This window comes from Heterobasidion irregulare (genome assembly GCF_000320585.1).
Source record: "Heterobasidion irregulare TC 32-1 unplaced genomic scaffold scaffold_03, whole genome shotgun sequence".
Lineage (NCBI taxonomy): Eukaryota > Fungi > Basidiomycota > Agaricomycetes > Russulales > Bondarzewiaceae > Heterobasidion > Heterobasidion irregulare.
This window is the reverse complement of record NW_009258199.1, coordinates 370604-396539: the sequence shown is the minus strand read 5'-3', so window position 1 is coordinate 396539 and position 25936 is coordinate 370604. Positions and strand designations below refer to the sequence as shown.

The 25936-nt window shown below is 53.9% G+C and overlaps 12 protein-coding genes across 12 annotated transcripts; 4 read left to right on the top strand and 8 right to left on the bottom strand.

The window, feature by feature from the left end:
• Nucleotides 1-585: 585 nt before the first annotated feature.
• Nucleotides 586-4287, bottom strand: HETIRDRAFT_170138 (uncharacterized protein; the record flags this gene model as incomplete). The annotated part of the gene is made up of 4 exons (XM_009545153.1): nucleotides 586-1606; nucleotides 1665-2860; nucleotides 2910-4109; nucleotides 4165-4287. The coding sequence occupies 4 exons, from the start codon at nucleotides 4285-4287 to the stop codon at nucleotides 586-588; spliced, it is 3540 nt and encodes a 1179-aa protein (XP_009543448.1).
• Nucleotides 4288-4642: 355 nt separating this feature from the next.
• On the top strand, nucleotides 4643-6236 carry HETIRDRAFT_155124 (uncharacterized protein; the record flags this gene model as incomplete). The annotated part of the gene is made up of 8 exons (XM_009545152.1): nucleotides 4643-4753; nucleotides 4814-4987; nucleotides 5020-5158; nucleotides 5213-5385; nucleotides 5467-5633; nucleotides 5689-5775; nucleotides 5850-5928; nucleotides 5990-6236. The coding sequence occupies 8 exons, from the start codon at nucleotides 4643-4645 to the stop codon at nucleotides 6158-6160; spliced, it is 1101 nt and encodes a 366-aa protein (XP_009543447.1). The 3' UTR covers nucleotides 6161-6236.
• HETIRDRAFT_47915 (uncharacterized protein) lies at nucleotides 6217-6627 on the bottom strand (the record flags this gene model as incomplete). The annotated part of the gene is made up of 1 exon (XM_009544930.1): nucleotides 6217-6627. One exon carries the CDS (start codon nucleotides 6625-6627, stop codon nucleotides 6217-6219), a length of 411 nt encoding a protein of 136 aa, XP_009543225.1.
• Nucleotides 6628-7149: 522 nt separating this feature from the next.
• Nucleotides 7150-8654, bottom strand: HETIRDRAFT_312309 (uncharacterized protein; the record flags this gene model as incomplete). Its single annotated transcript, XM_009545151.1, has 10 exons — nucleotides 7150-7369; nucleotides 7424-7495; nucleotides 7550-7567; nucleotides 7627-7855; nucleotides 7914-8028; nucleotides 8089-8105; nucleotides 8158-8277; nucleotides 8326-8354; nucleotides 8410-8444; nucleotides 8505-8654. 10 exons carry the CDS (start codon nucleotides 8652-8654, stop codon nucleotides 7150-7152), a joined length of 1005 nt encoding a protein of 334 aa, XP_009543446.1.
• Nucleotides 8655-10600: 1946 nt separating this feature from the next.
• HETIRDRAFT_123478 (uncharacterized protein) lies at nucleotides 10601-11148 on the bottom strand (the record flags this gene model as incomplete). Its single annotated transcript, XM_009545150.1, has 4 exons — nucleotides 10601-10658; nucleotides 10720-10747; nucleotides 10808-10896; nucleotides 11000-11148. The coding sequence occupies 4 exons, from the start codon at nucleotides 11146-11148 to the stop codon at nucleotides 10601-10603; spliced, it is 324 nt and encodes a 107-aa protein (XP_009543445.1).
• Nucleotides 11149-11335: 187 nt separating this feature from the next.
• Nucleotides 11336-12626, top strand: HETIRDRAFT_314722 (uncharacterized protein; the record flags this gene model as incomplete). The annotated part of the gene is made up of 6 exons (XM_009545149.1): nucleotides 11336-11403; nucleotides 11568-11828; nucleotides 11890-12036; nucleotides 12098-12189; nucleotides 12249-12475; nucleotides 12534-12626. 6 exons carry the CDS (start codon nucleotides 11336-11338, stop codon nucleotides 12624-12626), a joined length of 888 nt encoding a protein of 295 aa, XP_009543444.1.
• A 502-nt stretch (nucleotides 12627-13128) lies between these two features.
• On the bottom strand, nucleotides 13129-14143 carry HETIRDRAFT_425345 (uncharacterized protein; the record flags this gene model as incomplete). Its single annotated transcript, XM_009545148.1, has 5 exons — nucleotides 13129-13145; nucleotides 13200-13334; nucleotides 13419-13511; nucleotides 13782-13855; nucleotides 13968-14143. 5 exons carry the CDS (start codon nucleotides 14141-14143, stop codon nucleotides 13129-13131), a joined length of 495 nt encoding a protein of 164 aa, XP_009543443.1.
• Nucleotides 14144-14851: 708 nt separating this feature from the next.
• On the top strand, nucleotides 14852-17482 carry HETIRDRAFT_24948 (uncharacterized protein; the record flags this gene model as incomplete). Its single annotated transcript, XM_009544858.1, has 4 exons — nucleotides 14852-15127; nucleotides 15185-15222; nucleotides 17007-17331; nucleotides 17366-17482. Coding segments are annotated over 4 exons (756 nt in total), but the record flags the coding sequence as incomplete, so codon positions are not given.
• A 745-nt stretch (nucleotides 17483-18227) lies between these two features.
• On the bottom strand, nucleotides 18228-19581 carry HETIRDRAFT_62318 (uncharacterized protein; the record flags this gene model as incomplete). Its single annotated transcript, XM_009544959.1, has 7 exons — nucleotides 18228-18345; nucleotides 18395-18531; nucleotides 18585-18700; nucleotides 18762-18962; nucleotides 19024-19106; nucleotides 19223-19366; nucleotides 19489-19581. 7 exons carry the CDS (start codon nucleotides 19579-19581, stop codon nucleotides 18310-18312), a joined length of 810 nt encoding a protein of 269 aa, XP_009543254.1. The 3' UTR covers nucleotides 18228-18309.
• Nucleotides 19582-19654: 73 nt separating this feature from the next.
• On the bottom strand, nucleotides 19655-21320 carry HETIRDRAFT_146558 (uncharacterized protein). Its single transcript, XM_009545147.1, has 4 exons — nucleotides 21259-21320; nucleotides 20895-21198; nucleotides 19952-20838; nucleotides 19655-19885 (listed from the first exon to the last, which is right to left on the bottom strand). The coding sequence occupies exons 2-4, from the start codon at nucleotides 21118-21120 to the stop codon at nucleotides 19880-19882; spliced, it is 1119 nt and encodes a 372-aa protein (XP_009543442.1). The 5' UTR covers nucleotides 21121-21198; nucleotides 21259-21320; the 3' UTR covers nucleotides 19655-19879.
• An 872-nt stretch (nucleotides 21321-22192) lies between these two features.
• Nucleotides 22193-23123, bottom strand: HETIRDRAFT_314591 (uncharacterized protein; the record flags this gene model as incomplete). Its single annotated transcript, XM_009545146.1, has 3 exons — nucleotides 22193-22411; nucleotides 22470-22734; nucleotides 22801-23123. 3 exons carry the CDS (start codon nucleotides 23121-23123, stop codon nucleotides 22193-22195), a joined length of 807 nt encoding a protein of 268 aa, XP_009543441.1.
• Nucleotides 23124-23327: 204 nt separating this feature from the next.
• On the top strand, nucleotides 23328-25669 carry HETIRDRAFT_443897 (uncharacterized protein; the record flags this gene model as incomplete). Its single annotated transcript, XM_009545145.1, has 5 exons — nucleotides 23328-23583; nucleotides 23743-23988; nucleotides 24283-24561; nucleotides 24616-24983; nucleotides 25056-25669. 5 exons carry the CDS (start codon nucleotides 23328-23330, stop codon nucleotides 25590-25592), a joined length of 1686 nt encoding a protein of 561 aa, XP_009543440.1. The 3' UTR covers nucleotides 25593-25669.
• Nucleotides 25670-25936: the final 267 nt, after the last annotated feature.

Sequence of the window (25936 nt, the reverse complement as noted above, 5' to 3'; positions counted from 1 at the left end):
TCGTCTGATGAATAGACACCAGTCGAGAGTAGCGTTTTTGAAGATATGAAAGACCTATAAAAGCCTTACAATAACTGGGTGCAAGCAATAGTATTGTCAAACGACAAGGAAATATGAACACGCATAGTAGTTCATCGAGAACAGTGCAAAGCAAAGCAAACGCAGAGCAAAGCACAGCATAGCCAGCGAAACGAAACGAGACGAAACGAAACAAGGCGCGACGCGACGCGACGAGACGAGACGAGACGAGACGAGGGGATAGTGGATAGCATAGTAGATTATGACGACAGTATTGACAATGGTGATGATGATGGTGACGTGTGAGAGCAAGGTTACGGACGTACGAGAGCGTTTCAGAGCAGACTGGAGGAGCCGTGAGGAAGGATGTCGTGATCAAGAACAGCGTGAGGGGTCATGCGACGTGAAAAGCACTGCGAAAGCGAAACAAAATGCGGGTATAAGCACAAAAAAACGTTGCGAAAAAAAAAGATTATTCATGAAAGGCGAAGGCGAGGTTCGCAAACGCACGACAGCCTGCAGGGTGTATATACGTATCGTTAATTTTCAGCGTCCAGCGTCCAGCGTTCACCGGAACGTGTATGCATACTCGGTATGCTGCGTCTCCGAAGGAGGCCGTACGACCACGTCCGGCAGCACCTCCTGCCCGCGAAGGACTTCCCGTTCCTTCGTCGTGTCCGACCGCGCAAGCTTGAGCGCGCGCAGCTTCTTGTGCCGCAACCCTATCACAGGCCCGCTCGGGGCTGCGTTCTCGGCATCCGCCGCGTCCTCGCGCTGCCTCAGCTTCTGCTTCCAGCTCCCGGCCGCCAGCGGTTGCGTCCTCCGCGCGCCGTCGGCGTTCGCATCTCGGTTCTGGAGGAGCGAGAGCTGGCGCAGCCCCCCGCCGCTGGGGGAGGTCGTCTTGGGCGGGCTGGATGCGTCCGCGAGCTTTTTGCTCTGTTTCGGCACGAGCGGGCGCACGGAGCGCGTGGACCATTGGACGAGCCTGACCGAGGTGGAGGGCGGCGTCAGAGGCTTGGCGCCGGGGCGTTCGTTTTCGTCGTCTGGCGCGGACCCGGCGGGGGCGGGGGCGTCGGATTTGATGTATACGATGCTGGAGCGGCGGCTCGTAGATGCGGCGCGCTGGGAGGCGGCGCTGTTCCTCTTGTGCTCGACGGGGGTGCTTTCTGCGACGGGGGTGCCGAGGTTGAAGTCGAAGAGGGTGACGTCTGAGCCTGCGGAGGGGAGGGCCTTGTCGGGCTGGTCCAACGCAGCGATCAGGGTCACGAGGGACGAGCGTGCGGTGTTCCCGCCTGTGGGCAGGTCTTCGAGCTTGAGGGAAGATGACCGGGGTCTGAGGACACGGCCAGAGGGAGAGCGGGCGAGGGTGGAGCCGGATAAAGCAGGCTGCAGGTACACATCCGACTCTGGCTTCAAGGCAAGATGTTTCTCCTCATCGGCAGTGGACTCGCTTCCCCAAACCGGCTTCCTGCGGTCATTGGCGGTGTCGGCGCTAGCCTTGTACTCCTCCATTCTGGCTTCCAGGGCGTCGTCGGTCGCGTTCGTCCAAGCCGAGATTTCGTGAGCGCCGTCTTTGCCCGATACAGGGCTGACGAACGGGGGCAGATCAACGCGCTGGTGAGATACCATCGAAAAATCGCACTTACCCCGAAAGACTGGAGAGGTTCTTTTTGTGCGCTGAAGACGTCCGGGGCCTCGGCGCGCGCCGGCTGACAGGGGTCGAGTGTACATCGGGGGACGAAAACTCGGCGGAAGTCGCGAATCCGGCGGATTCGTCCCCTGCGCCAAAGGAGTCCTTGATCGAGCGCCTCGCCTTCTTATCGGCCTTGCTTCCCTTGCTGAAGGTGCCCGGGGGGCCGCGCACGGCCCAATCCTCGCTGACGCGCACGTCGTTCCCGAGTTTGAGACCGGGAACAAGGAGCGGAAGAAGTCCGGCGGAGAGCGCGTCTATCTCGTTCATCTCGCCGTTGCCGACGGCGCCGAGATCGAGCCCAGAGGAGTACGATTTCCTGTGCCCGATATAATGGGAGCTCCTGATCGTCGGAGGTATTGGGGGCAGCGGCGCAGACGGAGGCGGGCTCATCGGAGGGTTGGGTCCACTCAGAGAGGACGCCGAGCGAGAGCGGACGTGCGTCGGCTGCCTGGGTATGGCGGATGATACACCGAGCAGATCACCGGTTGTCAAGTGTCCGCCCGTGGACGCGCGCTTCTCGGGGGACCGGGGTATGAACATCGTGGTAGCGATCGCAGAGTAATGCCGTTGAGCGACCATAATCTCGGTGGTGAACGCCAGCGACTCGTCGGCGCTCGAGAAGTGCGACGACGTCCTCGACTGCTTCCTCGACCGGCCGAACTCCGCGCTGTTCTCCGAGTGCGGCGTCGTGGGCACGGTGGGAGGGGGACTGCAGTCATCTTGGATGGGAAGCGGGGGAGTGGAGGGCACGGCGTCGTTAGTTTCGGGTGGGAGGACTGACAGTTTGGGGGCTGGCGCGAGCATCATCAAAGCGCGCCCGACACGGCTCTTGCCGTCAACGGCATCGCCTTTGGCGACCCATACATCGGTACTACGACGTCCCTCGATAACGGTCGTGCTCCCGCTGCGCTTGTACTCGCGGGAGTGGACGGGGAGAGTACTCTGAGGCGAAGGGGCGCGAGCGACAATGGAAGGTGGCTCGCTGTGCACATCGAAGAGATTCGTCGGGATGGGGATAGGCGACCGCAGAACGATGTTAAGCGCGAGGATGGGGGAAGAGATCGTAACACTGATAACAAGCAAAAGGGGCATCACAGAACTAGAGCCGGAAGCGGAGAAGGCCGAGAAAAAGTAGGGAAGTGCGAGTGCCTAGCAGATATTTCAGTAGGATGGAAGGAGAAAGTAATCTGTCACCTACATATGGCACCCAGATACTGGCCATCCAACCAATGCTGCGAGTAAGAGAGACATCAATGTCACCCGAGGGTGACGCTGCAAGAGCGGCGATGCCCTTTTCGGCCTCCGAAGTCGAAGGAGAGTATCCATAGCCGCCAAGCACTTGGGCGCTGGACATTGCAGGAGTCACGGGGCGGGAGACAGAGGGCAAGAGCTCGACATTCAAGTCCTGCGTCGAAGCCATGGCAGCCATCATCGGCGGATCGCGTACGGTAGTAGGATAGGACCATGCAGAGAGCGTGCGATGACTGCCGTCGCTTGAAGTCAACCAAGAGCTCTGAGAGCCCATGCGAATGCGGGCCGCATGTGGAGACTCGGAACGACGGAAAGGGTCGGGGTCTTCGTGCAGGGACGCATACACCTGGGCCTGGTTCTTGTATGCAGAAGGAAGAGGCGGAACTGGCGGAACTGAATCGCGAGCATGCATGTCGTGAGTGGAGGGGTTGAACCAGAAAGATGACTTGGCCGGGATAGAGGGGTTGGACGCCATGGCGGGGTGGTGGCGGGCGTAGGAGTGGTCATGATGCGTGGAGAAAGAGAAGGCCGAGATAGATTCATGCTGGGAACTAGCACGAGACGTGATCCAGGAACTACCCTCTCGCATAGCATCGACGTCTTCGGTGGCGAAAGAAGGACGGGGCTTCTCTTCGACTTCCTTAGCTGGCGGCCATGGGTCGGCAGCATCGTTAAGGGCATTCAAGTTGCGCTTGATGATGACGAGAGTGACCGCAAGGCAGGTGAACGAGATGGTGCTGAGCGCGGAGATGGTCGTGGAGTAGGCAACATATCCGACGAAGAAGCTCGACATGCCTGCGCCCGACATAACGGCGGCGAGGACCGTGGACGTGATGACGAGGACGAGCATCGGTGCCCAAAGGACCCAGTGCTTCTTGCCAAAGGAGACCGAGCGGCCCATGCGAACATGCATAAGGGTGATACCGGACACGACGAGGAGACAGGTCTGGCGGACGGTGAGGGCAAACCACAAGCGGGCCGAGGAGCCTGGGTCGGCCGCAGACTGGTAACCCCATGCACCACCCATCGACTCGGAGACGGCTTCCCAAACAAATACAGAGAGCGCGAGAACATCACAGAGGGACAGCCATACGTGACTTTTGTCAGCCACCGACAGGGAGCGGAAATTGGGGAGGCCGAACTCAGACTGATGGAAAACGTCAGCGTGCGAATCACAGCAGATCACGGAGACGGAGACATACGGGAGGAACGCGCCTGCTCAGGGGGTGTGGAGGTAAGATAGGAATTATGATACGCAGAATGACGAAGGAAGAGCAGAGAAAAGAGAAAAACGCAAGTGCGAGGGTCGGGATGAGCGGAATCATTGGTAAAGTAAATCGTAGCTATTCTTGAAGAGAGCGTTTTGGGCGTGGAGGCGTAAGGGCGTAGGGCCTTCGTAAGAGCGGCGAGCAGCCACAAAGTCGAGGCTGATGGAATAATTGGTCAGTCGTCGTCGTGATCACAAGGAAACGGGGAAAACCAGCCGCCTTCCAACTTAAATCGAACACAGACCAAACAAAAGACGGACCCACAGTCACCAACACCGCGTCCCGACTCCCCGTTACCTTCCACCGCCGGTTTCCCAGCACGTGTCTCTTCCGAGTCGTCCCCTCTGCGCCACCGGTCCCCAGCAGTAATCCTCCTCGACATCGCTACATACCACACATCCCACCACTCGCCATGTCTGCATCTGTGATCGCACAAAATTCCAAAGACGAGGAGGAGATCCCTCCACCCCAGCGCCAGCCTTCCCCCCCTCCACACACCTCCTTCGCAGCTCGCGGCGTCCACGTATGCCCGCTCTCGACCCACCTTCATAGACCATAACCATGACGCCGGCATCGCTCCTAGACCACAACGTTCTCCGCATTTCGTCCGCGAGACGTCCGCGTCACGTCGCCCCAGGCCATGACCCACGTCGCGTGGAGCTGCGACGGGAAGAAGCTGGCCGCCGTAGGAATCGACAAGATCGTGCGCGTCTTTCAACCGGAGAAAAGCGCAAGTCCTCCCCACGGTCTTCGTGATGTATCTCCGATGACTGACCTCAGATGGCACAGATGGAGATGCGTTCCGCTGCTCTGTTCTCAGGCGCACACTCAGACGACGTCGACTATGTGTCGTACAACCCAACGCACCCCGAGCTCTTCTGTTCCTCCAGCCAGAAGGACCGTCGAATAGTGTTCTGGGACGCCCGCCGTACGTTCCTCGCTCCCCGCTCGTGAGTCGAGAGCTCATCCCTTCCAACTGCAGAGTCTCGACATGTCCAACAGTGCACCGTGAAAGTATCTCCGGTCCAGACAAACTACTCGCCCGATGGCAAGTCGCTACTCTACGTCTCGGCGGGCCACCAGGTCTTCTTCATGACATATGGCAAGCAGGGCGACGACGCCAAAGATCAGTGGGCAAGCTCTGAGAAAGAAGGGGTGCGCAAACCATCGTGATCGACCTCTTGTGGCTCCACTGCCGGTGGACATCGCTCATGCCGTTCCGCCTTTCCTCAACAGATCACGGCTTCCACAGCGATGTTCAACCACACCGGAGACGGCATCATCCTCACTCACAACTCAGAACACTCGTTGCGAGTAATGGACTTTCCCTCGCTCTCCCTCTACGAGAGCCCAGCAGCGCACGTCGGCGGCTGCGTAGCAGCCGCTCTCGACCCACGCGGGCGGTGAGCGCCTCTACAAGCTCTCGCTCTCTCGTACCGCCGTATTGATCGCCGCCAGGTACCTCGCGTCCGGGGGCCACGACTCCATCGTGAACATGTTCGATCTATCAGAGTGGATCTGCGCGCGCACCATCACCAGCTGCGAGTACGTCCCGCTCCCGCTCCCCGCGCCGGCGCCTCCTCCTCGCCGCAGCTAACCATCCCTCGCCCTCGCCCCAGGAACGGCATCACGGCGCTCAGCTTCTCGCACGACGGCGAATACATCGCGATCGCGAACACGGGGCCATACATCGACATCGTCGGTCTTTTCCTTTCGTTCCCGCTCGATCAATCGCGGCGCTCACACCTCACGTTCTTAGTGCGCGACAGAGACCAGTGCACCATTGCACAGGGTCCCCGCCCTTGCATCGTCGCCGACCGTCACCTGGCATCCCTCAAAATACGTCATAGCATACTGCGGTCAGACCAAGCAACGAGAGGGGGGTCCGCTTCCAGTCGCAGTCATCAGTCTTTTTGGTCCCGGGATGTAGCACCATCACGCCTTACTCGCAATATATCACTGTGTATCTTAGCTCTGTTGTGAAGGCTATCGACATATCGCAGCAGAAACATCGTTTGTGTGCTGAAAATGAAGCATGACGCAAAGGTTTGTAGGATTTTTGCTCCAGAAATATCTTATTTGGATGCAGGGCATCTCTAGATATGTACCACTTTGGAAGCTTTGGCAGCTTATAAAATGATTGAATGCAAAAAGTGATAGCCAGTATCGTAGAATTTGTTTTATTGAGAAGTGAAATAGGGTTAGGGTTAGAGCGGCGTCGGGGCATAAAAATAAGGCCCGCCCAGCCAGAGTGGCCGAGGCGGAACAGGAAAATATTGAGACGATGCATGCACCGAAGCACATACAGACCGCAGGCACCCTCTGGGGACAGGGTCGCCGTGCTATGGAAGGTCCCCACGGCCCACGAACCCAGGTCCCTGAAGGGATCCGTGTCATCAAGGTAAGTATGAAGAATTATGGATGGCGGGGGCCCGCATTTATACCCGACCGTCTGCGCACGGACCATCTATGTTTTTTCAAAGAGGTGTGTGTCGGAGGGCTGCCATTGTACCTCGCTTCAAGCAAGCTCCGCAGAGCTTATTTGTCGAAATTAGGCGGCAGCTCGTGTTTTTATCTCAATAACTGAGCATTTTCTTGTATTATAATGTCCCGCCATGATTAGCCATGTCTATACAAGGCGGTCCCTCCTGTTGTGTCCCTTTATTTCTGCAGATGAATGTATAAAGGTCTCAGAATAGCATGACCGTGCGTATCACAGTATCATACCCTCTTTAACTGATGTCAAGTATCCACGCCGAAACATGCTCAAGAACCTCAAGGTCAGGAACAATAGCGAAGGCTATACACCGTGAGCGCAGTACTAGAACCCGCAATAGCATATCTCATCACATTCAAGTGTTTCCCTGTCAATTTCATAAATTACGACTCTAGTACTCGAATCCATCGAAATCGTCCTTCTCACACCAATTCAACGTCTGGTGCAGATGTCATATGAGGATGTAGGGCATCCGCAGTAAGCTCTGGGTCCCTGCGTGCATCTGCAGACTCAAGGACGGGGCGTGTTGCAAACTGGAACGTCTCCAGGACGTACGAATTCTGATTGCTCGTCTCGAGCATGCTTTCTCGCATGTTGATGAAGAGGCGGCTCCCAAGTATAGATGGCAGTGCACAGGCCCATCTGGAAAATTGGAGGTGGTCAGCGTGCTCTCACAAAGACGGGAGTCGATCTCACGGCATAGTGACATCGACATAGTACTTGTAATGGGACCATATGACCGTGCTGATCACGAATTCCACGAAGATTCTGTCAATGAGAATGAGGGATGAGCAGATTGTGTGGATGAGAGTCGAAGCTCACGCCGAGAAGTACCTCAAGCTACGATAGCACAGGTTATATCAGAAACTGGATCATGGACACATGCGATGAGCTGTTACCTGTCACGAGCAATCAACTTCACCATGCAAGGGGTTGTAAAAAGCGGTTGTCCGTCGGAGGTGTGTGGTCCTAGCCCGAAGCGATATAGAATCTCCTCGTCCCAAGCCTTCCATACTACAAGCAGACATAATATCAGTTCATATATAAGAGGCGGGATCCAGAATATCGCGGAAGGCCTGGAGAGTCCTGAATAATAACAACCAGTTGCCGTTGAAATTACTGGAAAATCTATTTCCCACAAAATCAACATTGGGTGCTGGGATTGGGGGTGAAAGATAGGACGCACGAGACAAGCGATCCATGGTTATGACTGCTAAGACCAACATGGTCAAAACTTCGAGAGCACAGCAGCACAGGAGGAATATGAGGATGCTTCTGCTTTGTACGTATAGAGCATAAACCTAGTGCTTGAGTGTCAGCCGACCTGCCGGACTTTGAGTGCGAATAAGAGGTGTCCTCACCCGAATCTGTAGGATAGCTAGACGGTCGCATTTAAGCAATCGTTAACGCACCAGGATGAAAATACGCACTTTGCGTAACAATGGTAATCAAAAGTGTCACGGCGTCATCGAGTGTGAGATAAGTGATGCAGCTACACGACTTGGTGTGAGTAAATGGTGAAACAATCGCTTCCGCGCCTAGACTGACATCTGGAGGAAAGTTAGTCGGAAACACTAAAGCAGCTTGAAGGGCCTCACCTTTGGCGGAACAACGGGAGCGAAGGTTACTGCAACCGCAATTACTAATACAGGCAAAGGACATAAACCAAGGAAAATACTTACTTATTCCGCAGATTAAATAGACGATTGGCAGAAACCTAAGCTGTTGAATCCATCAGCTCTGGAGACTAGGACATGATCGTTTGCAGTGGACACACGAAGACGTAGAGCCAAAACCCAAGACGGTTCTTCTTCTGCCCCCAGATAAACTCGACCTGGAAAGCCCAAACACGGATGAACGTCTGTTTAAATTCCGATTTGACATGATAAATCACCTCTCTGTCTAGGTTAATGACTTTCGATGTCATCAGCAACGGCGCAACGTAGCAAGGCGACGTATATCGACAAACATTCGATACCCACAGCAATCATACGCAAGCAAACCCAGAGCCCCCCCTCGCGATTGCTTGCCAATATCGACTGTCAGATATGGTTCGGGTTCAGAATTCTGGCGATCACGAAGGAGCACTCAAGCGAACATACTTACGAGCAAATCGATAAGAAATGGGAAGCGTAAAGTTAGTGCTAGTAGACATGATATAGCGAGGCGAAAGCGGGCACTTGAACTGGAGAACTATCGTGGATACACTGTGCCCTATCTATACTGATTAGCTTGGCAGGAGAAAGCGTTCAAAAGCCGCTGTCAGGCGTGAACCTTGGACGATGGCTGCACCTAGTTGCACCCGAAGGCGATAAACTTTTATTCTGTCCAACAATGATGCATATGTATGGCAGTGCGGACCGCGGCTCACTCAGCTGTGAGTGTCAAGCGCACTTGGGGACTTGGACGCGCTCCTGACAGCACTATCAGACAGGTATGCGACGATCCGAATGAACGCCGGGACGCAACTGACAGAATGATTCCCGCATGTTCTGAGAAGGTCAGTCCAAGTGCGACGATGGGTTTCGAAACGCGGTAAATTTGTGATACCGCGATGGACAGCAGCCACGGAAAGACGCATTCAGCGAAGAGCCGCGTGGGGCGGTTTGTGGTCGAAGATAGTTTCCGCTGAGAACGGAAGATGATCAGGCGAGAACTGTGAAGGTTAGAGAGTAGCTGCTATTTGCCGTATTCAACATTCTTGCCCTCATATCGAGAAACAGTCAAGAACCAAGTACTGGTGGTAGCGCGCGAGGCTACCTAACAAATTGAAGGCAGTCAGTATGCGTTTCAAACAAAGGCGGGAGGCAAAGGACCACCTCATTCGCCAGTCGCGGTGAATCGGCCTTGGCCGACCGTCAAAAACACCGCGACCCATGAGGGCATGAAGCAGTGGATACGGTGATTGCCATAGAACCAGTTAATAGGCTCTGAAGTATACAGCCCCTCGACCTCAAGGCGTTTGCATCACCCACGAGCGCTGGAGGGAAGCGAATCGGTCAAAGATGATGAGGCTGGGGCAGCTTAGTAACACTTACTTTTGGAGAAGTGATACGTCAAAGATGACGAGGCCGGGGCAGCTTAGGAACACTTACTTTTGGAGAAGCGATGCGCCAAAGAAGTCAGGGTGATCACAATGTTTTGTAAATCAAGCGATAAGGAGGCTTCTCCATGTCAAAATCAGCCAGAGGAAGGGGGGAATATAGACTACTCAGCGTCTCCGCCTCGTGGCTGGCAAGAGGCAGTCGCTTTGTGCAAAAATCACGGGCCAGAAAAGCCTGACCCCTTCTCTCCGCCAAAAGACTTCGATCTGCGCAAGCTAAGAATATCATCCTCCTTGATGCATGTACAGCCAATGATTGTGACGTCGAATGCAACACCAGAACGACGGATTACATGGAAATTCAAAGGCTGTCAATAACCGTACTCACAGCTAGTAACCCCCGCAATGGCTTGCCGATGGTGACTGTATGATGTGATGACAGAGCGCAATAAGACTTTGATTCTTGAGGAAAAAATCATGTTTGTTCGCCAGCCTTGCACCCGATTGATGCCTTGTGCGTGAAGACTGCTTCACAGACATGGCACACAGATGACTTTGGGGCCTGAATATGATTATCAATACTTTGGCCACAAGAGTCGCTGGGTCTGCAATGCACCCGAGCAAAGAGAAAGATGTTCAGCCGGCCTGACTGAGGAACGCATCCTCTGTATTCCGCCAAGAATCAGAGTGGACAAGACGCTGTAAAACAGAGTAATAGATTCGGGATGATGCGGTATACATTAGGCACGTAGGGTGCGCGATCAGTGATGAGCATCGTGCGCTTCGTGGTCGAAGATGGGTCCCAGCGGGGGCTGCCAAAAACAAAGTCATTAATAGGCGCACAAGAAAGATGGCTCGAGTAAGATACCAACGGGTGCGTTGCGTTCCCTGCAAGAACGAGGCAGTGAATATGTGAAGGTGAATGACGTATGTGAACTGCAGCACGCACCACTTGGTCCCACCAGGAAACAAGGAAGCTTAAATAGACAATATTTTGGGTTTAGCCGACAGTAAGGACTGTGATAAGGATAACTTACGGATGTATGGGTCGGGATGCCGTTTCTCTGCAAGCTCGGCCTCAGCCTTCTCTAAGATGCTCGCTAGCGCACGGGGATCGTGTACATGCCTGCCAAGAAGTAGCATTAGCTCTATATATCAACACCTCCTTCCTCGATAAGATGGGACGCGCGTCGCCCTCTGAATGGGACGTGAAGGTGAAGTGATCTCACCGGTTCTTCTCGAACTCTGCTCTAATGTTCAGAGCACGCGCCCTGAACAGATCATACCGCACCACCCAATCCATTTCATTCTTGAGCATTCGCTTGTAGAGCGACTTGACGTAGAGCCTGTGGGCCGAGGTAAAGGGTGAGGTCGACATGGTTGGATGGTGCTAGCACGTCGTCCGACGGTGACCGCAACTCGAACGCAGCTTGATTACATAATCAAGCTTTGGATTTTCGTCCACTTCGCCAGTCCCTTCCGGTCAAGCAGCCAAGCAGAAACCGTTCGCTGAACACATTCACAAACGATCTTTCAGATCTTTTGAAAGCAACATCAACAAAGCCATGTCTCTCGGTCCCCCGTCATCTGCTTTGCACCTCCAGGCTGCCCCGTCCACCTCCACTTCCACTGCGTATGTTTTGCTTGTTCCCTTCATCTATTAGCTCTCGGGTTTCTGAGCCATACTGGCCTCATGATCACTTCTTTTGCCGAGTCAAAATTTGGCTCCAAAATCCTTAATCTCATCGGATATTGTATAAATGTTTTTTACTCATGCAGGATTCTGTAACCTGACAGGCGCACCCCATCATCTGTATCTATCCACCCTGTTGCCCTCTTTACCATCCTCGACCACTATCTTCGCCGCACTGACACTCAAGAGCGCGTCATCGGGACTCTCCTCGGTACGCGGTCTGAGAATGGCGAAGTCGAAGTTCGCTCTGCGTTCGCCGTCCTGCACAGCGAGACCAGCGAGCAGGTTGCGGTAGACATGGAGTACCACCGCGCCATGTATGAGCTTTCACAACGCGTGAGCCCGAAAGACGCAATCGTCGGATGGTGCGTGCTCTGTTCCTAGAGGGAGAGTGTGGAGGTTTGACCGTAGTCGATGATGGAACAGGTACTCGACAGGATCGAACCTGAACACGTATTCCGCTTTGATCCAAAATTTCTACTCTCAAGAAACAGCACCACATCTTGCGATTCACGTTGCGCTCAGCACGGGTACCGTCGAGGGAGAAGAGGCTGGCGTAAAAGCCTACACCAGGTCCGTCTGAGCACCGTGTACGGAGTCCATCGAAAGTATGACACTTCGTCCTTCCTCGCAGCTCTCCCGTTGGCGTCTACCCGAAACCCGAGAACGCCGTGTTCGTACCCATCCCTGTCGATCTTCGCTTTAACGATGCCGAGCGCAGTGGTTGTACGTTAAACCCTCCTCTTGTCTCCAAACTCCTCAGTTGACAACCTCTAAAATGACAGTGGATCTCCTCTCCTCCCCCGCCTCCACCCTCCCTATATCTGATCTCTCAAAACTCGAATCATCTCTCCAAACCGTTGTCGCCATGCTCGATCGCGTCCTTTCCTACGTCCGCGCCGTGCTTGCTGGCGAGAAGAAGGGAGATGCCGCCGTCGGGCGCTATCTTATGGATACCTTCGGTACGGGGACAGAGGAGCTCGAAAAGGGCGGCTTTGCGAACAGCTTGCAGGTCGGTGCCCTCTTCACGAACTATTTTCGTCTGCTGATATTTTCTTCTTACGTTTCAGGATACTCTCATGATGTCCTACCTCGCGAACCTCGTGCGCGCTCAAGCGGAGGTCTCCTCGCGACTTGCTCTCGTCACTGCCTCACAGTCGTAGACGACTGTATTCGTTCTCACCAAAAATACTGTGCTTGTATGTATTTATACCAGCTTGTAGACCTATCTCGCTTGTGAATTTCGTACGGCTCTGGTGTCCTTGAACAGATCTGCTTGTGGAACTCGTGAACTCGATTTTGGCATGTCTCGACTTGATGATCCTGAAGGTGGACAGGACAAGGTACTGCCAGGCTGTACAGACGCCGATGCTGACGGGCCGTGTGATCTGTTCGCTAGTGATATCTGAAAAACCTTACCCGCCAAAGGTTGATATATAATTATATGGTTTCATTTCATCGAGAGGCCTGTAAGTGACATGGTCAAGGATGACCCGTCGAAGCGGTCGAAGGTCGACAAGGTCGAGATGTACTGGCACCTCACAGCCATATACTTTATTGTGAGGCAGCTCCCCCCTGTCCCAGATTTCCTGTTGTTGTCATCGTTTCAAACCTCTCCTTATGCCCCTATTTAGAAACATCCAACCCTCTGCGAGCGAAATGGTTTCATAGAGGGAGACCAGCTGTCATGCAATGTCTTCAAATGCCCCCAGTCAGACACAAACGAACTGACGGACCTGATGTGATATCCGATGCTGTGACATTGTTCAAGGCAATATCCAAGGCAATATCATCTTGGTTTTCGGATTGGACTGTCTCTGTATCTGTCGCCCATGTCACATGCTTATCTCGGCCTTGCCCTGAGGAATGAGCTGAAGAAGCACTGGAATAATCGTCCGAAAATGGTCAGGAGAAATCGTTAATTTACGTCTCGACTGATATTCCTACAGACTTACTGAGTTGAGAACTTGCCACCATAGGCTTCTGCACTGCCCTATGAAGGAAATTGGGCATTTGAGTTGGATCCTGGAACGGATTATCGGCTGTTTCTGTATCAAACCTAAGTAAGTGTGTATACATACTAGTGAGAATCGAACAGACAAGCGAATTTGACTTACGCAGGTCCGAACCTTTGTTCTCTGTAAATTTCTGCTGGCGTCGTTGCGAATTCCAGCGAGATTCGCCTATTTAACCTAACCCTTCTGGAGGCCTCTGATAAGGATTAGAAGGGCAGCACATTGAGCCTGAGAACAACCTAAACCTCTGTTGAGAGAAATAGGACTATTCCATGACTAGATCATTGGCTGCCTCAGCCTTACGTTGGTACTGGCGAGACTTAGGGATCAGCCCGAACCCTCGAGTATTTGTGAGCTTCTCTTTGGCTTCTTCGGATCTTGTACGGCGCAGCTTAGATATCATAGGGAAACGAGAAGGATGTAGACATACTCAATCATAAGTTCTTGTATCGACCGCCGATTCCCGTGAGTCAGAAGGCCTTCACCGACGTCCCATTCGAAAACAGCCAATGCTTGATGCATTGCTCTGTCACCTTGCTTTCTGTTTTTGCTAGGACTATTGCTCCCAGAATATCAATTATAGCGCTACCAGCCACATTACCAGCAGCGTTAGATGAGACGGAGCCAATGCCGCTCAAGAGTGCAAGGACGGCAGGAGCGGGCATCGCGGCTGTGGAACTAATCCGATGATGATACTGTCGATAGCAATTGAAGGGGGATCGAGGTTATGTCAGGCTCGGGCTGAACTGTTGAAGTAAATATACGAAGACTCACGATATCTAGGACCTGACATAGTTACCGCCACGCCAACTTAGGAGAACAATGAGTACTATATTCAGCAGCCCGACTACCCAGATATGCGTTGATATTGAAAGACGTACCAAAGCTACTTCCTAGATAAAGATATTGGTCCAGTATCCTTACAAGACCCTGTTTTTATGAATGACGGCGATCAATCATCCGTAGCAAGCACAAGAACAAGACTCGAGCCAACTCGAGCTTTCGTTCGGCGCGATCACATAATCGTTCGCGGCGCTTAAAGTTGACTGCGTCGAACTGTCTGAGGTCCTGTTCAAACTCTCACTGACACTACTACTCTTTAACCCAATGTCAAGCACGAGCGAGAACACGGAAGAAATAATAACCCGCAGGCGAGAAAACCCTGGCGCCATTAATAGCCTGGAACGATACTGGAGGAGGCGCCAGAAGTGGCTAGAGAAATCCGACTACATGCTGCGTCCCCGATACAAACCAGAGTGGGTACCCTCATGGACGGGAACGAAAAGGATGTGAAGATGGACAAATGACCTTTGTAAGCTATTCCAATACGACATTCATCATCTCAGCCTGATCATACTTAATAGTGGGCGACTGTAATGGATGCGACGCGTATAACAGATGGCGCGTTCGTATCTTTGAAGAGAATTAATCTCACGGAACACCCCAACGAGATAGATATTGCCCATTATTTCTCTTCCGAACCTCTCATCTCCGATCGCCGCAATCATTGCGCTCGTGTTCTAGATGCTTTGGAAGTACCAGACAATGACAATGAAAAGCTGTTGGCCATGCAGCTTTTAAGGCCTTGGAATAACTCTCGATTCAAGACATACGGGGAGGCAGTTGGATTCTTTGCTCAAATATTCCAAGTAAGACAGATGCCGTGCTTTTGAGGACTGGACCACGCACTAACGACGTGCACTTAGGGCCTCGAGTTCATGCATGAGCATGGTGTTGCTCACCGGTATGTCGCATAAATAACATCATGATGGATGCATCAGCCATGTACCCCGCATCGTTTCATCCAGTGGAGATGGATCGCTGCCGAGACTGAAAAGGAAAAGCACGGCACTATACTCGCACACGGCGTCCGCCTACGTATTATCTTATCGATTTCTGCCTCTCTCAAAGGTTTGAGCTTCGAGATGGCCCTGCTCTTGAATTGCCCATCAAAGGAGGCGATAAAACAGCGCCTGAACATCAAGGAGATAATTATGATATACCATGCGACCCGTTTGCCACCGATATCTATTATCTGGGTAGCCCCATCCGTGAAAAGTTTCTTCAAGTACGTTTTGGCTATTGTCTGCACGCAACTCATCGACTGAACTTGTGTCTCTAAAAAAAACTGGGTTTCGGGTTTATCGAGGCTCTCGTAAATGATATGGTGCTGGATAATCCCTCGAAACGTCCAAAGATCGACGAGGTGGTCTCGCGCTTCGAACGGATACGTCAATCCTTGGGTACAAGTAAGTTGCGCTCACGCACCGTGGGCAGGAATGAGTTCGCGATCCTGCGCATGTACAGATTCTGTACGTATTGGTATCGTGTGGCTGGCTACATCGTGAGACGGGATTCTCCCGTCCCTGATCCTCATAGCTCATAAAGTTGATCACGAGGCGTCTATGCTGATTCTTGGTCCTTTCTGTCTTTTCATTGGCTCTGGAACGAGGATGTCTATATATCCTCGACCCGTGAATCATATCTCAAATCTTTCAAGTCTGTCGAGAACTTCGCATGGGGAACAAGACCCAAAACATTCGTCAACAGGTTGATGGTGCCGGTGCGTTGCTATGCTTGTCATCATGTCAAGGAGGACAGCACGATAGTCGTAATAACGTCACATAAGCTTGTACGAATCAGCAGACAAGATGGAGCCTTTTGTCTTGGGAGACAACGCCCAGGCACAGAATGACCAGCTCGGATATGTGTCGCAGTCTTTGAGCGGTTCTCGCACTATAATCGCTGGTGCCCAAAAGTAATGGTACAATAGACTCGGACTCGCATGAGTCGCACCAATTGGCATCACCTTCTCACCTCCCCATAGATGTCGATTTATAGCGAAGACAGCGAGGATGTCGACCGCCGATGGCGAGAGCGACTCGGCACAATCACGAGTATTGAGCGATATTGGGTGAGACTCCAACCTTGGCTCGAAGAGTCGGGATATATGTTGCGACCCCGGTATAGGCCAGATTGGGTGCCTTCATGGACTGGAACTACGAAAGATTGGGAGAGGCTAGAGGACGGACAGATCACCTATGTGAGTGCTTCATGACGATCTCAGAACAGCACAGCACGACAACTTACCTATGGCGGCCAGTGGGGAGCAGTGATGGACGCTACACGTCTGTCAGACGGCACATTCGTATCTATGAAAAGAGTCAACCTTACACAGCGCCCTGACGAGATTCCGCTGGAATCGATGTTATCCTCAGCGCCTCTGGCATCTGATCCTCGGAATCACTGCGTCTGTGTCATCGAAATACTGCAGCCACCCGACGACGACAATCACAAGTTGTTGGTCACGCCGTTTCTCAGGCCATGGAGCAACCCTCGATTAAAAACCCACGGTGGCTGTGGGGTTCTTCCACCAGATATTTGAGGTACGGTTGCTTTCGAATTTCAAAATTATCACCGACGATATTGTCGTTCAGGGCTTACAATTCATACACGAGCATCATGTCGCCCATCGGTATGATTGCCCTTGCTCTCTCACCTGTTCAATGGCTGACTGACATTGTGCAGTGATTGTACCCTCAATAATATCATGATGGGCACGTCGGCTATGTACCCCAATTCTTTCCATCCCGTAGACATGAAGTGGAACAGAAACTGGAAGGGCAATGCCAGGCATCACACGCGCACGCGGCGTCCACCTAGATACTACTTCATTGACTATGGCCTTTCGCACCGATACAATCCTGAAGATGGCCCTGCTTTGGAGTTGCCCATGAGGGGCGGCGACAAATCAGCGCCAGAGCACGCAGATTCCAATTATAACACACCATGCGACCCGTTCGCTACTGACATATATTATCTGGGCAACCTGATCCGCGACAGGTTCATAAAGGTTCGCATCCCTCATGGTCGATGAGTTAAGGTAGGTTAATATGCCCCATTCCTTGCAGAAAAAATACGGCTACGAATTTATCGAGCCGCTTGTGGCCGACATGGTCAAGGAGGACTTGGCCAAGCGTCCAACCATCGGCGAAGTAGTCTCCCGTTTTGACCAGATCCGATCATCCTTGAGTACGAGACAGTTGCGCTCTCGAATCGTGGGCAAGAAAGAGTACACGATCCTGCGGATGTACCGATTCTGGACGCATTGGTATCGCACCGTTGGATACGTCGCGAGGAGGGATCCATTCATCCCAGAAGCTTGGCCACATGCCTTTGCCTTGTCTTTTGAGGAACTCACGACTCGCTTGTCGAACTACGTGATATCCCATATGTATCTCAGTGTGAGCGCGAGTTGTTGCGATCTAACGTACAAGTCATTACTTGCGACAATTTGCTACTGTCAAAATGATCAATAATAATCACATCGGTATGCCTATGGCCAGCATAGTGTGCGCCAAAATGAACAGGAAGCTGATCAGGTAGTCACCGAAGCTGAGGCATATTACCCAGTGAGAGGCTCTGATGCCACAAATCGAGTGGTCAGATAGGCTAGGTGAAGTACGGGCATTCGGAAGCGACGGAGAGCTTCGTCTTTGATGGCGAGAGAAACATCAGGTTCCTTCAGTGTGCTAACTCAAGGAACAAGAGCCCTGCTTTGTAGCGTGCTGCTGCAGACGATTAGTTGGAGGAACAGACCAGGGATGAAGACGTCAAGAACATATCGTCAATGGCGTTGAACATTTTCGCCGAGTCATCCGACCGACATGTCATCACCTACCTCGGTATAATTCAATTGGTCTAACGGTTTTGAATGAGACATGAAGCCAATGCACTAAGTCGGCGAAGCAGCGAAAAACGGAAAGCACAATACAATATCCCAGGAACGTACAAAGATCAAATAGTGTCGAACGCCAGCCTTCCTTGTGGCCTACTTCCGCATGCGCTTCTTGAAGCGCTCCATAACCTGCGCGATGTTTAGTCATGACATTAGATGTGGAAAGCAATCCGCTCACCATCTCGTCAGTGGCCATCTGCGACCGCTGATTGTGAGGCCTGTGGTGCTCTTCCTCCGGCGGCAGTCCCATCGCTTCCAACTTCGCATCTCGGATTATGTCCGCGTCAGACTTCATGCGCATGTTGGGCCGGTAGACTATATGCGCCCATTGAGCTTCAGTTCATAAAGACGTGAAGAAAAAGACCGACATCGTGCAGCAGAAAGGTGCTCCTCATCGGTCTTGCCCGCTTTTTTGCGGCCTTTGCGCTCCTGGGTCAGCATCAGCTTCGCCTTCTCCGTCTCTTCGATATTCTTCAGTCGCGCACTGCAGACCGCCGGTCAGTTAAGGACGATAGAAGAAAGCAAGGCAAAGGAGGACGACGCACTCCATGCCAAGGTCGACTTCAGGGATCGCTGTCAACATCGCGAGACTGTTCGTCACGTTCCCTTCCTCGGCAGCCTTCTTCTCGACCTTGTAGCGGTCCGGAAGGCGGTACAGGTCGTCTGAAGGATCCGTAGGTCCCGTCTCCGTCTCCGCGTTCTGCGGCCCGCGCCGCATCTTCATGTTCTCCTCAATATATGCCATCCTGCACCGCCGTCTCGCGTCAGCCAAACAACCAAGCACAAAAAATAGGGCGAACGGCGCACATGTGCTTGTCGACGTCCAGCGCATTGGTTTGCTGCGTGAAGTTGTTAGCTCGCACGACGCGGCGAGCTTTAGCTTCCTTGTCCTCTTCATCCCTGATCTCGCGTTGAGCGCCCGTACACCACCTAGACGTGACACAACGGCGGCTCACATGTCCTCGTCGTCCTCGTTCTTCACGCCTTGCCTCAGACCAGACTCCACCTTCTCGCCCTCGCCATCCTCGTCGTCACCCTCGCCATCCTTGCCTTCGCCCTCTCTCGCCCTCTTCTTCTTCCGCTTCTTCACGTCCCCCTTGTTCAGCTTCGCAACGTCGATGCCCTGCCTGAGCTTCCGAAGCTTCCGGAGCTCAATGAGTTCTGCTACACTATATCACTCGTTTCAGACGCGCGTCAGCCATCTCGAGGAAAGGGGGTGCAAGGCGTCTGCAGAACATACGGGAGGTTGTCCTCGTTCTCACTGCGTTCGACATCGCCACCGGCTTCAGCATCTGCTGGCAGCGACTCGACTTCGCGTGAGAGCTCACGAGCGCAGTGCTGCGGTCTTGCGCGTTTCCTGATCATGAATTATTGGAAAGTGGGGAAGAGGAAGTGTGTCGAGGGCAGCAAGTTATGTTTGTTTCGAGAGGTTTCAAGGGAGCGTGAGAAAGTGTCAACATATTTGTCTACAGCTAAAGATAGCCTACATACACACGAAAGGTATCATGACAATAAAACGAAAAACGACTGATTCTGCTGCAGGCAAAGTGAGGTCTATTCCAAGCACTGGGAAGGTGCATGCATCGTGAGTAGCGCCCACAATTGCGAAAAGAAGAAGAAAGTCCAAAGTACGAATAGAACGACTAACAGACCTCAAGCGCAATCAAGTCTGATGGTTCGACCCGTCAGGCATCAGCACCCAGCAACAACCCCACAGTGAGGACGAAGCACTTACAGAGTATCGCGAAGCGTCCTCTCCGTAGTCTCCCGCATTCTCGTACCCTTGCACCGCACCCTGCTCAGACTCGATCCGGTTTTCCACACCGCTCGCAGCGTCGTCTGCCATTGGATACACATGGATCGGCCGCGGTACTGTATATCTCGAATGCGAATATAGTTCTCCAGACTCCGTGGGTACATGCCTCAGCAGCAGGCTCTCGGGCGGGCGTACGCCCCCTCTGCGAAGGCGGTGTGTTGCGGGCCGCGGACCAGTTTCAGGTGCCGGGCTCGCGCGGTCCGGCTCGGAATCACGATGCTCGACCGTAGATGGTGGGGACACGCGCAGCGCGGCGGGCTGTGGCTGCGGCGCGGGCGTGTGCGAGAGCCACGAGAGATATGTGCGCTCGCGCTCGGTGTTCGACATCTGACTCGCGGCAGGATGGGGATGCTCTACCGGTTCGGGCGACATCGTCCACGGTATGCTCATCTCCGGTCGCCGAAAGGGCTGGAAGAAGCGCCGGGGCACGTTCCCAACAGATGCAGATGGGTTCGAGAGCGATGTAAGCAAACCCCTCCGTTCTCCGGATGCCTGCGCGCTGCCGTCTGCGGGTCGCGAGCTGGACGTCTCGTCGGCGCCTGCGGTGTTCTCCCGAGTGCTGGAGCGGCGGCGAGACGTGAAGTCGTTAAAGTCGACCGTCCGAGAGCGCACGGGTGGGCGGCGGGTGGTAGGCTGGCGTGGGGGGTACGCCGATCCAGATGATGGTGTGGGGCCGGAGTATGCAGGGCCCGTGGGTGCAGTTAGCGGGTATCGCGCGTGCATTTCGCGCAGCATTTCGTCCTCCGTTAATCTGACCATGGCATGCTGCTGCACTCTGGGCGCTCTAGATGTGGAGGAAGGAGCATCTGAATGACCAAGGCCGATCAGAGGTTAGCAAGGATGAATGAAGATATTAGCGCACCGTGTGGTGGCACCACTGAATACGCATCATAAAGCTCCGCATTCATTCTCGCACCCTCCACGGCCCCCGGCAGATCCAGGACACTGTCCAGGCTATCGTTGTCGTCGTCCACGTCCATCTCTTCCGGCGGCACCGCTAGATATTCCGCTAAATTCAGCGAACGGCGGCTCATCAAACCACGCATACCGCCTCGGTCTCGATAGATGCGTTGAGGAACGGTGAGCATGTGCAAGCTTTTCGAAGTGCGATCCGAGATGAGACGCTTGTCCGCGATTGTGTGTCGTTGTCGGCGCTCGCTGAGCTCCTGCGCATGAACATGGTGGATGAGCGGTCCCCCATGATCTGACTGGTAATATGCACGCACCTTCACCAAGATTTCTATCAAAGAAGTGGTGAACGAGTCTCCTGGATCGAGGTCTTCCACGAACGTCTCATAGCTGATGGTAGGCTCCGCCTTCTCCAGCTTTGACCGCTTGACGGCGCCTTGACTGCCCGACGAGAGCGGTACCAAGCAAGACAAGTCAGTGATTCGTGCTGATCACGGTGAGGCAAGCCCTGCATGCGATGCGTACACCAAGCTCTTCATTTTGGACCCGAGGACGTCATCGAAGTAATCCGCTGTCCTATTGATGCCAAGGCATGTCGGGTTCGCGGGTCAGATTTGCGGAGGCAGTGAGTGTGTGCAACGGACCATTTTCCCATTGTGAGATCGCAGAAAACGTATTTTTGATTGTGGACGCGGCGGGGGAGGAGGAATGTGTGCAAGGGAGTGTGTACGGCGGTTGTGTAAGTAAACGGCAGACGCGCTTCTATTTATGCCGTGTTTGGCGTTTGGTGCGACGACAGTGGCGCGGCTGTTGTGGCTGAGCAGCCCCGACCATTCTTGCGTCCGATACGTGATCATAGCACAGCGAACGCACTGCACGTCGCTCAATCTACACTAGTAGCACAGGCCGTAGCACAGGCCAAGGTCAACGCAAACAACGCAGCACAACGCAGTACAACGCATGCAGTCAGTGGGCTTCTCATACACTAACAGCTGAGAGTCAAGGTCCAGCAGTCAATCTTGAGTCAACATGGCGCGAGATCCAGACATCGACTCACTTTCAGGACTTGGCGTCTTCGCTGCCACCAACGTCGCGACTTCCAACTTCGTTCCCAATCCTCTCCATTTTGTGCCGGCCCCAAGCTCCTGCGATGTCTCTTTTGGCATCCCAGAGAGCACTTTCCCCACGAAGTTGGGATCCGTGAGAGGCGTCAAGTCATCCCGCCGCGGGAGGAGCTTTGCGGTCCACAAGTCAGGTTAGAAACATTCCTAATCTGGCAGCGGTGAAACTCATCCCACGTACCCGTTTGACCCGATCGTACGGTGCTTCCCAGCCACTGCATTCCCGCACTAGCAAAGGAGGGGAAGAGGAAAACGAGTGATAGATCCTCGTGTCGTACGTTCTAAAAAGAACGTTGTCCACGCGGAGGATGAAGCGGGAGAGGATGAAGATGCAGGTGGGCATGACGCGCTGGAAAGTAACGCATTTAGGTTTAGGTGGCAGGAAGCAGGGAGAAAGACGTACTTACTATTCTGACGAGAAGATGTGATGCGCCGTTATCGTGCAATTCGTCCTCGAAGAGGGGGATCTCTGCGTAGAACAGAATCGGGTCTGGTCTGGTCAGTTCAGCGATGGGTATTCCATGGGCCGTGTTCTCTAGATTCTCCTCCTTCCAAGCGACTTCGCTCGACGATGCGCCCTCTGAGTGACCCGCATACGTCGTGGTGTACGTCCAGTCGTACGGTTTTGTGGGTACCGTCTTGGGAAGCGGTAGTTGTGAGTTTGGGTCCGTCCTAAAGTCAGTATTCGTATCATGCAAACATTGCCAAAAAGTAGACTATCGCCGCACACGTACTCACCGGCTCTGCAACCACGCATCTGCGTAGCCCACCTTGACGCCGCCATCGCCTTCTCCAAGCTCTCCATTCTTCACGCCTTTCAACGCCTGCTCCGTCCCAAACACGTACTTCCATCCAGACGGGCGGTGCTCAAGCTCCAGCCTGTTCGATCCGAACGTCATTTCTGGAAGCGGGAAGCCCAGGGCTGCCTGCAGCGCGTCGCACTCGGCGGCATTGGAGATGGGACTCGCGCTGGCCGTGATAGACCAGTCAAATATCTCGATGGTGCGCGTGTTCGGAGACTCCGAAAGGTTATGGACGGGGACCATGACGGCGGACGCCATTATAGTTTCTCTGTAGGTGGGCACGCGCCCGACGAGGTTCCTTGTGGACGCCGTGGTGAACGTTGGCTGATTAGATCGTCGAGGCGAAGCGGCACGATCAGTAGCATTTCAAGCTCCGAAAGGTGCGACTACAAGCGTCGTAGTAGACCTCGGTCACGAACTCACAAAAGGTGAACAGCGTTCCCGACGCTCGACGCATCCACCATGGACGATGACTCACGCTCCTCAACGCCCGAGGCACCCCCACAGGATCTCTGGTCCTCCATCCTCGACTCTGTGTCCTCAACACGTTCGATCCCTTCGAAACAGATTCTGCTCCTCGGCCAACCGTCTTCGGGCAAGTCGACGCTAGCAAACGCGCTCCTACAGAAACCGCCCGCGGACGGGGGCAAGGACGACGCGGCGACCGATTTCGCGCTTGGATATGACTGGGCGGATGTGCGGGACGACGCTGACGAAGGTGAGTCGCCGAGTGCGGCACTGTTCGGCCCTGCGAGTATCGACGATGGAGGCGCGTCTCGCTGCACCTCAACATTATCTTATGCCTCGCATTGAACCTATGCAACCATCTCAGGCGCACGCGACGTTTGATTCTCACATGAATGTGTTGCAACCACAGATACGATCGCCCGCCTCTCTGTCTACACCGTCCCATCCTCTGCGCCGGCATACACCTCCCTAATACCCCACTTCTTGCCCCCGCGCGTGTCACTACCTCATACCATCATCATGATCGTCCTCGATTGGACGCGTCCTTGGACATTTATCGATGAGTTGCATACTTGGCTCAGCTGGATCGAGCAGTGGGCCCAAGGCGACGGCGCGCGAGAGCTCGAGATCGCTCGCGAGGAGAACCGGGAACGCTGTGAGTGATATCTCTCATTTTCTTAAACTGTTCGGGATAGATGACTTGTGAAGCAAATGGCTGGCGATGTACTTCTTTTGCATTGTTTCATATGCCCGCGGTTTTCCCTGGCCCGACAATGAGTACTCGCTCTCGGAAATCTTCTCGACTCGACGTCGACGTCGTATATGATGCTTCTGTGCTTCTTTAGTTTCCCGAGCATTTCGAAAGGACGGACATCCTATCACCGATAGCGCAGCACCATTTCGTATAACACATCTTCGCGTCGTAGCCTATGCTGACGTTTCTTCCAAGTGCAAACGCATCTCCAGCACTACACAGAGCCAAGCTCCGACCCCATCCCAGCAACATCTACAATACAAACGATGCTACCTCTTGGACCCGGCACATTTACCCATAACTCGGCCGGCATACCAATCATCGTGACATGTGCGAAGGCCGACCTAATAGACGACAATAATGATCTCGTAGCAGGGGCCTCTGGCATGGGCGGTATGGTCAAGGGGAAGGGCGGAGAGTGGGAAGAGAGGACAGACGGCGTGATGCAGATCCTACGAACAATATGTCTAAAATGTGAGTGCTGCGCGTCTATCTAAACAACGCCCCTAATCTAACATCCTTGCTCAGACGGAGCCTCACTCTTTTACTCGACACAGCAACCGACGACCCTGCAGGTCCTCCGCCAATATGCCCTCCACCTTCTCTTTATACCCCCAGCACCCTCACCAGGCATACCATCACCGACAGAACCCGCTGCCCCCGCCCGCAACCCTTTCCCCTTCCAACACAAGCCGAACACATTGGACCGTGACCGCATTGTCGTACCCGCAGGTTGGGACAGCTGGGGAAAGATTGGCGTCCTACGAGATGGATTTGACGCCAAAGGCTGGGGCGAAGCTTGGGAGCGCGACCTGGACGCCACGAACGACGAATCTTACGATGAGCCAGGCGTGCGGAAGATGTACGCGATCCTCGTCCCTGATCAAGGCATCAAGGTGTGCATCATATTTTTTTAATCTTAATTTTCAATTTTTCATCTTCGTCTCATCATCACACGCTATCTCCAGCCTCCCCCGCTCCCTCCATTCAACAACCCGATCCCCGAACAAGCCTTCCTCGCCAAGAACTACGACGAGAACTCCAAGAAGCCCGACCGCGACCCACGCGGGATGTTCCGCAACCCGACCGAGTCCTCCGGTGCAGGCATCGTCGGCCCACTCGGCAGCAGCTCGTTCAGCATGCCCAACGTCGAGCGTGCGCTCAGCGAGATGGAGGGCGGCGCCGGCGCGCAAGCGTCCGAGCCCGCACGCAAGGTGTCCGGCCGGCCGGCGCCGCGTGCCGAGCGCGGTGCTGGATCGCTCACGGCGTCCGTAGGGCCGGGGCGATCGCCTACGTCTCCGAACCTGCCTGGCAGCCCGAGCCCGACAGGTGGGCAGACGCAGCATGAGGTGCTGCAGAACTTCTTCCAGAGCTTGTTGAGCTCGAAGGACCGCCCTGGCGCGAGCGCCGCCGCTGCGAGAGCGACTGTAGGGAAGACGAACGGCGCCGGGAACGGCGGGAACGGGACTAGCAATGGTAGTGGGAGCGGTGCTGAGGATGGCTGAGCGCCGTGTCGCAAGTGCTGGATATTTACTCTACTGGGTTGGCGCCTTTGATGATAATTGAATTGATACGTGCATCCTCTGTGAGTGTCGTTGTTGGCATATGAGGCTTCAGGTTTATTGGCGCAGGTCTCTGTATTGGATCAACCCAAAAAGACGATGAAGAGTGAGGTTAAACTTCTTACAGATATCACTCTCGACACTAGGGCACACTTCATCACAGTGTATTCTTACATAGGCTCATCAGAGGTGCTATTTAAACTGGAGAGAAATTCCGACGCCCCCCAGACCATACGGCCATCACTGTTATTCACTTCACAAGGACCGTGGGCGCACAAGCATCTCGC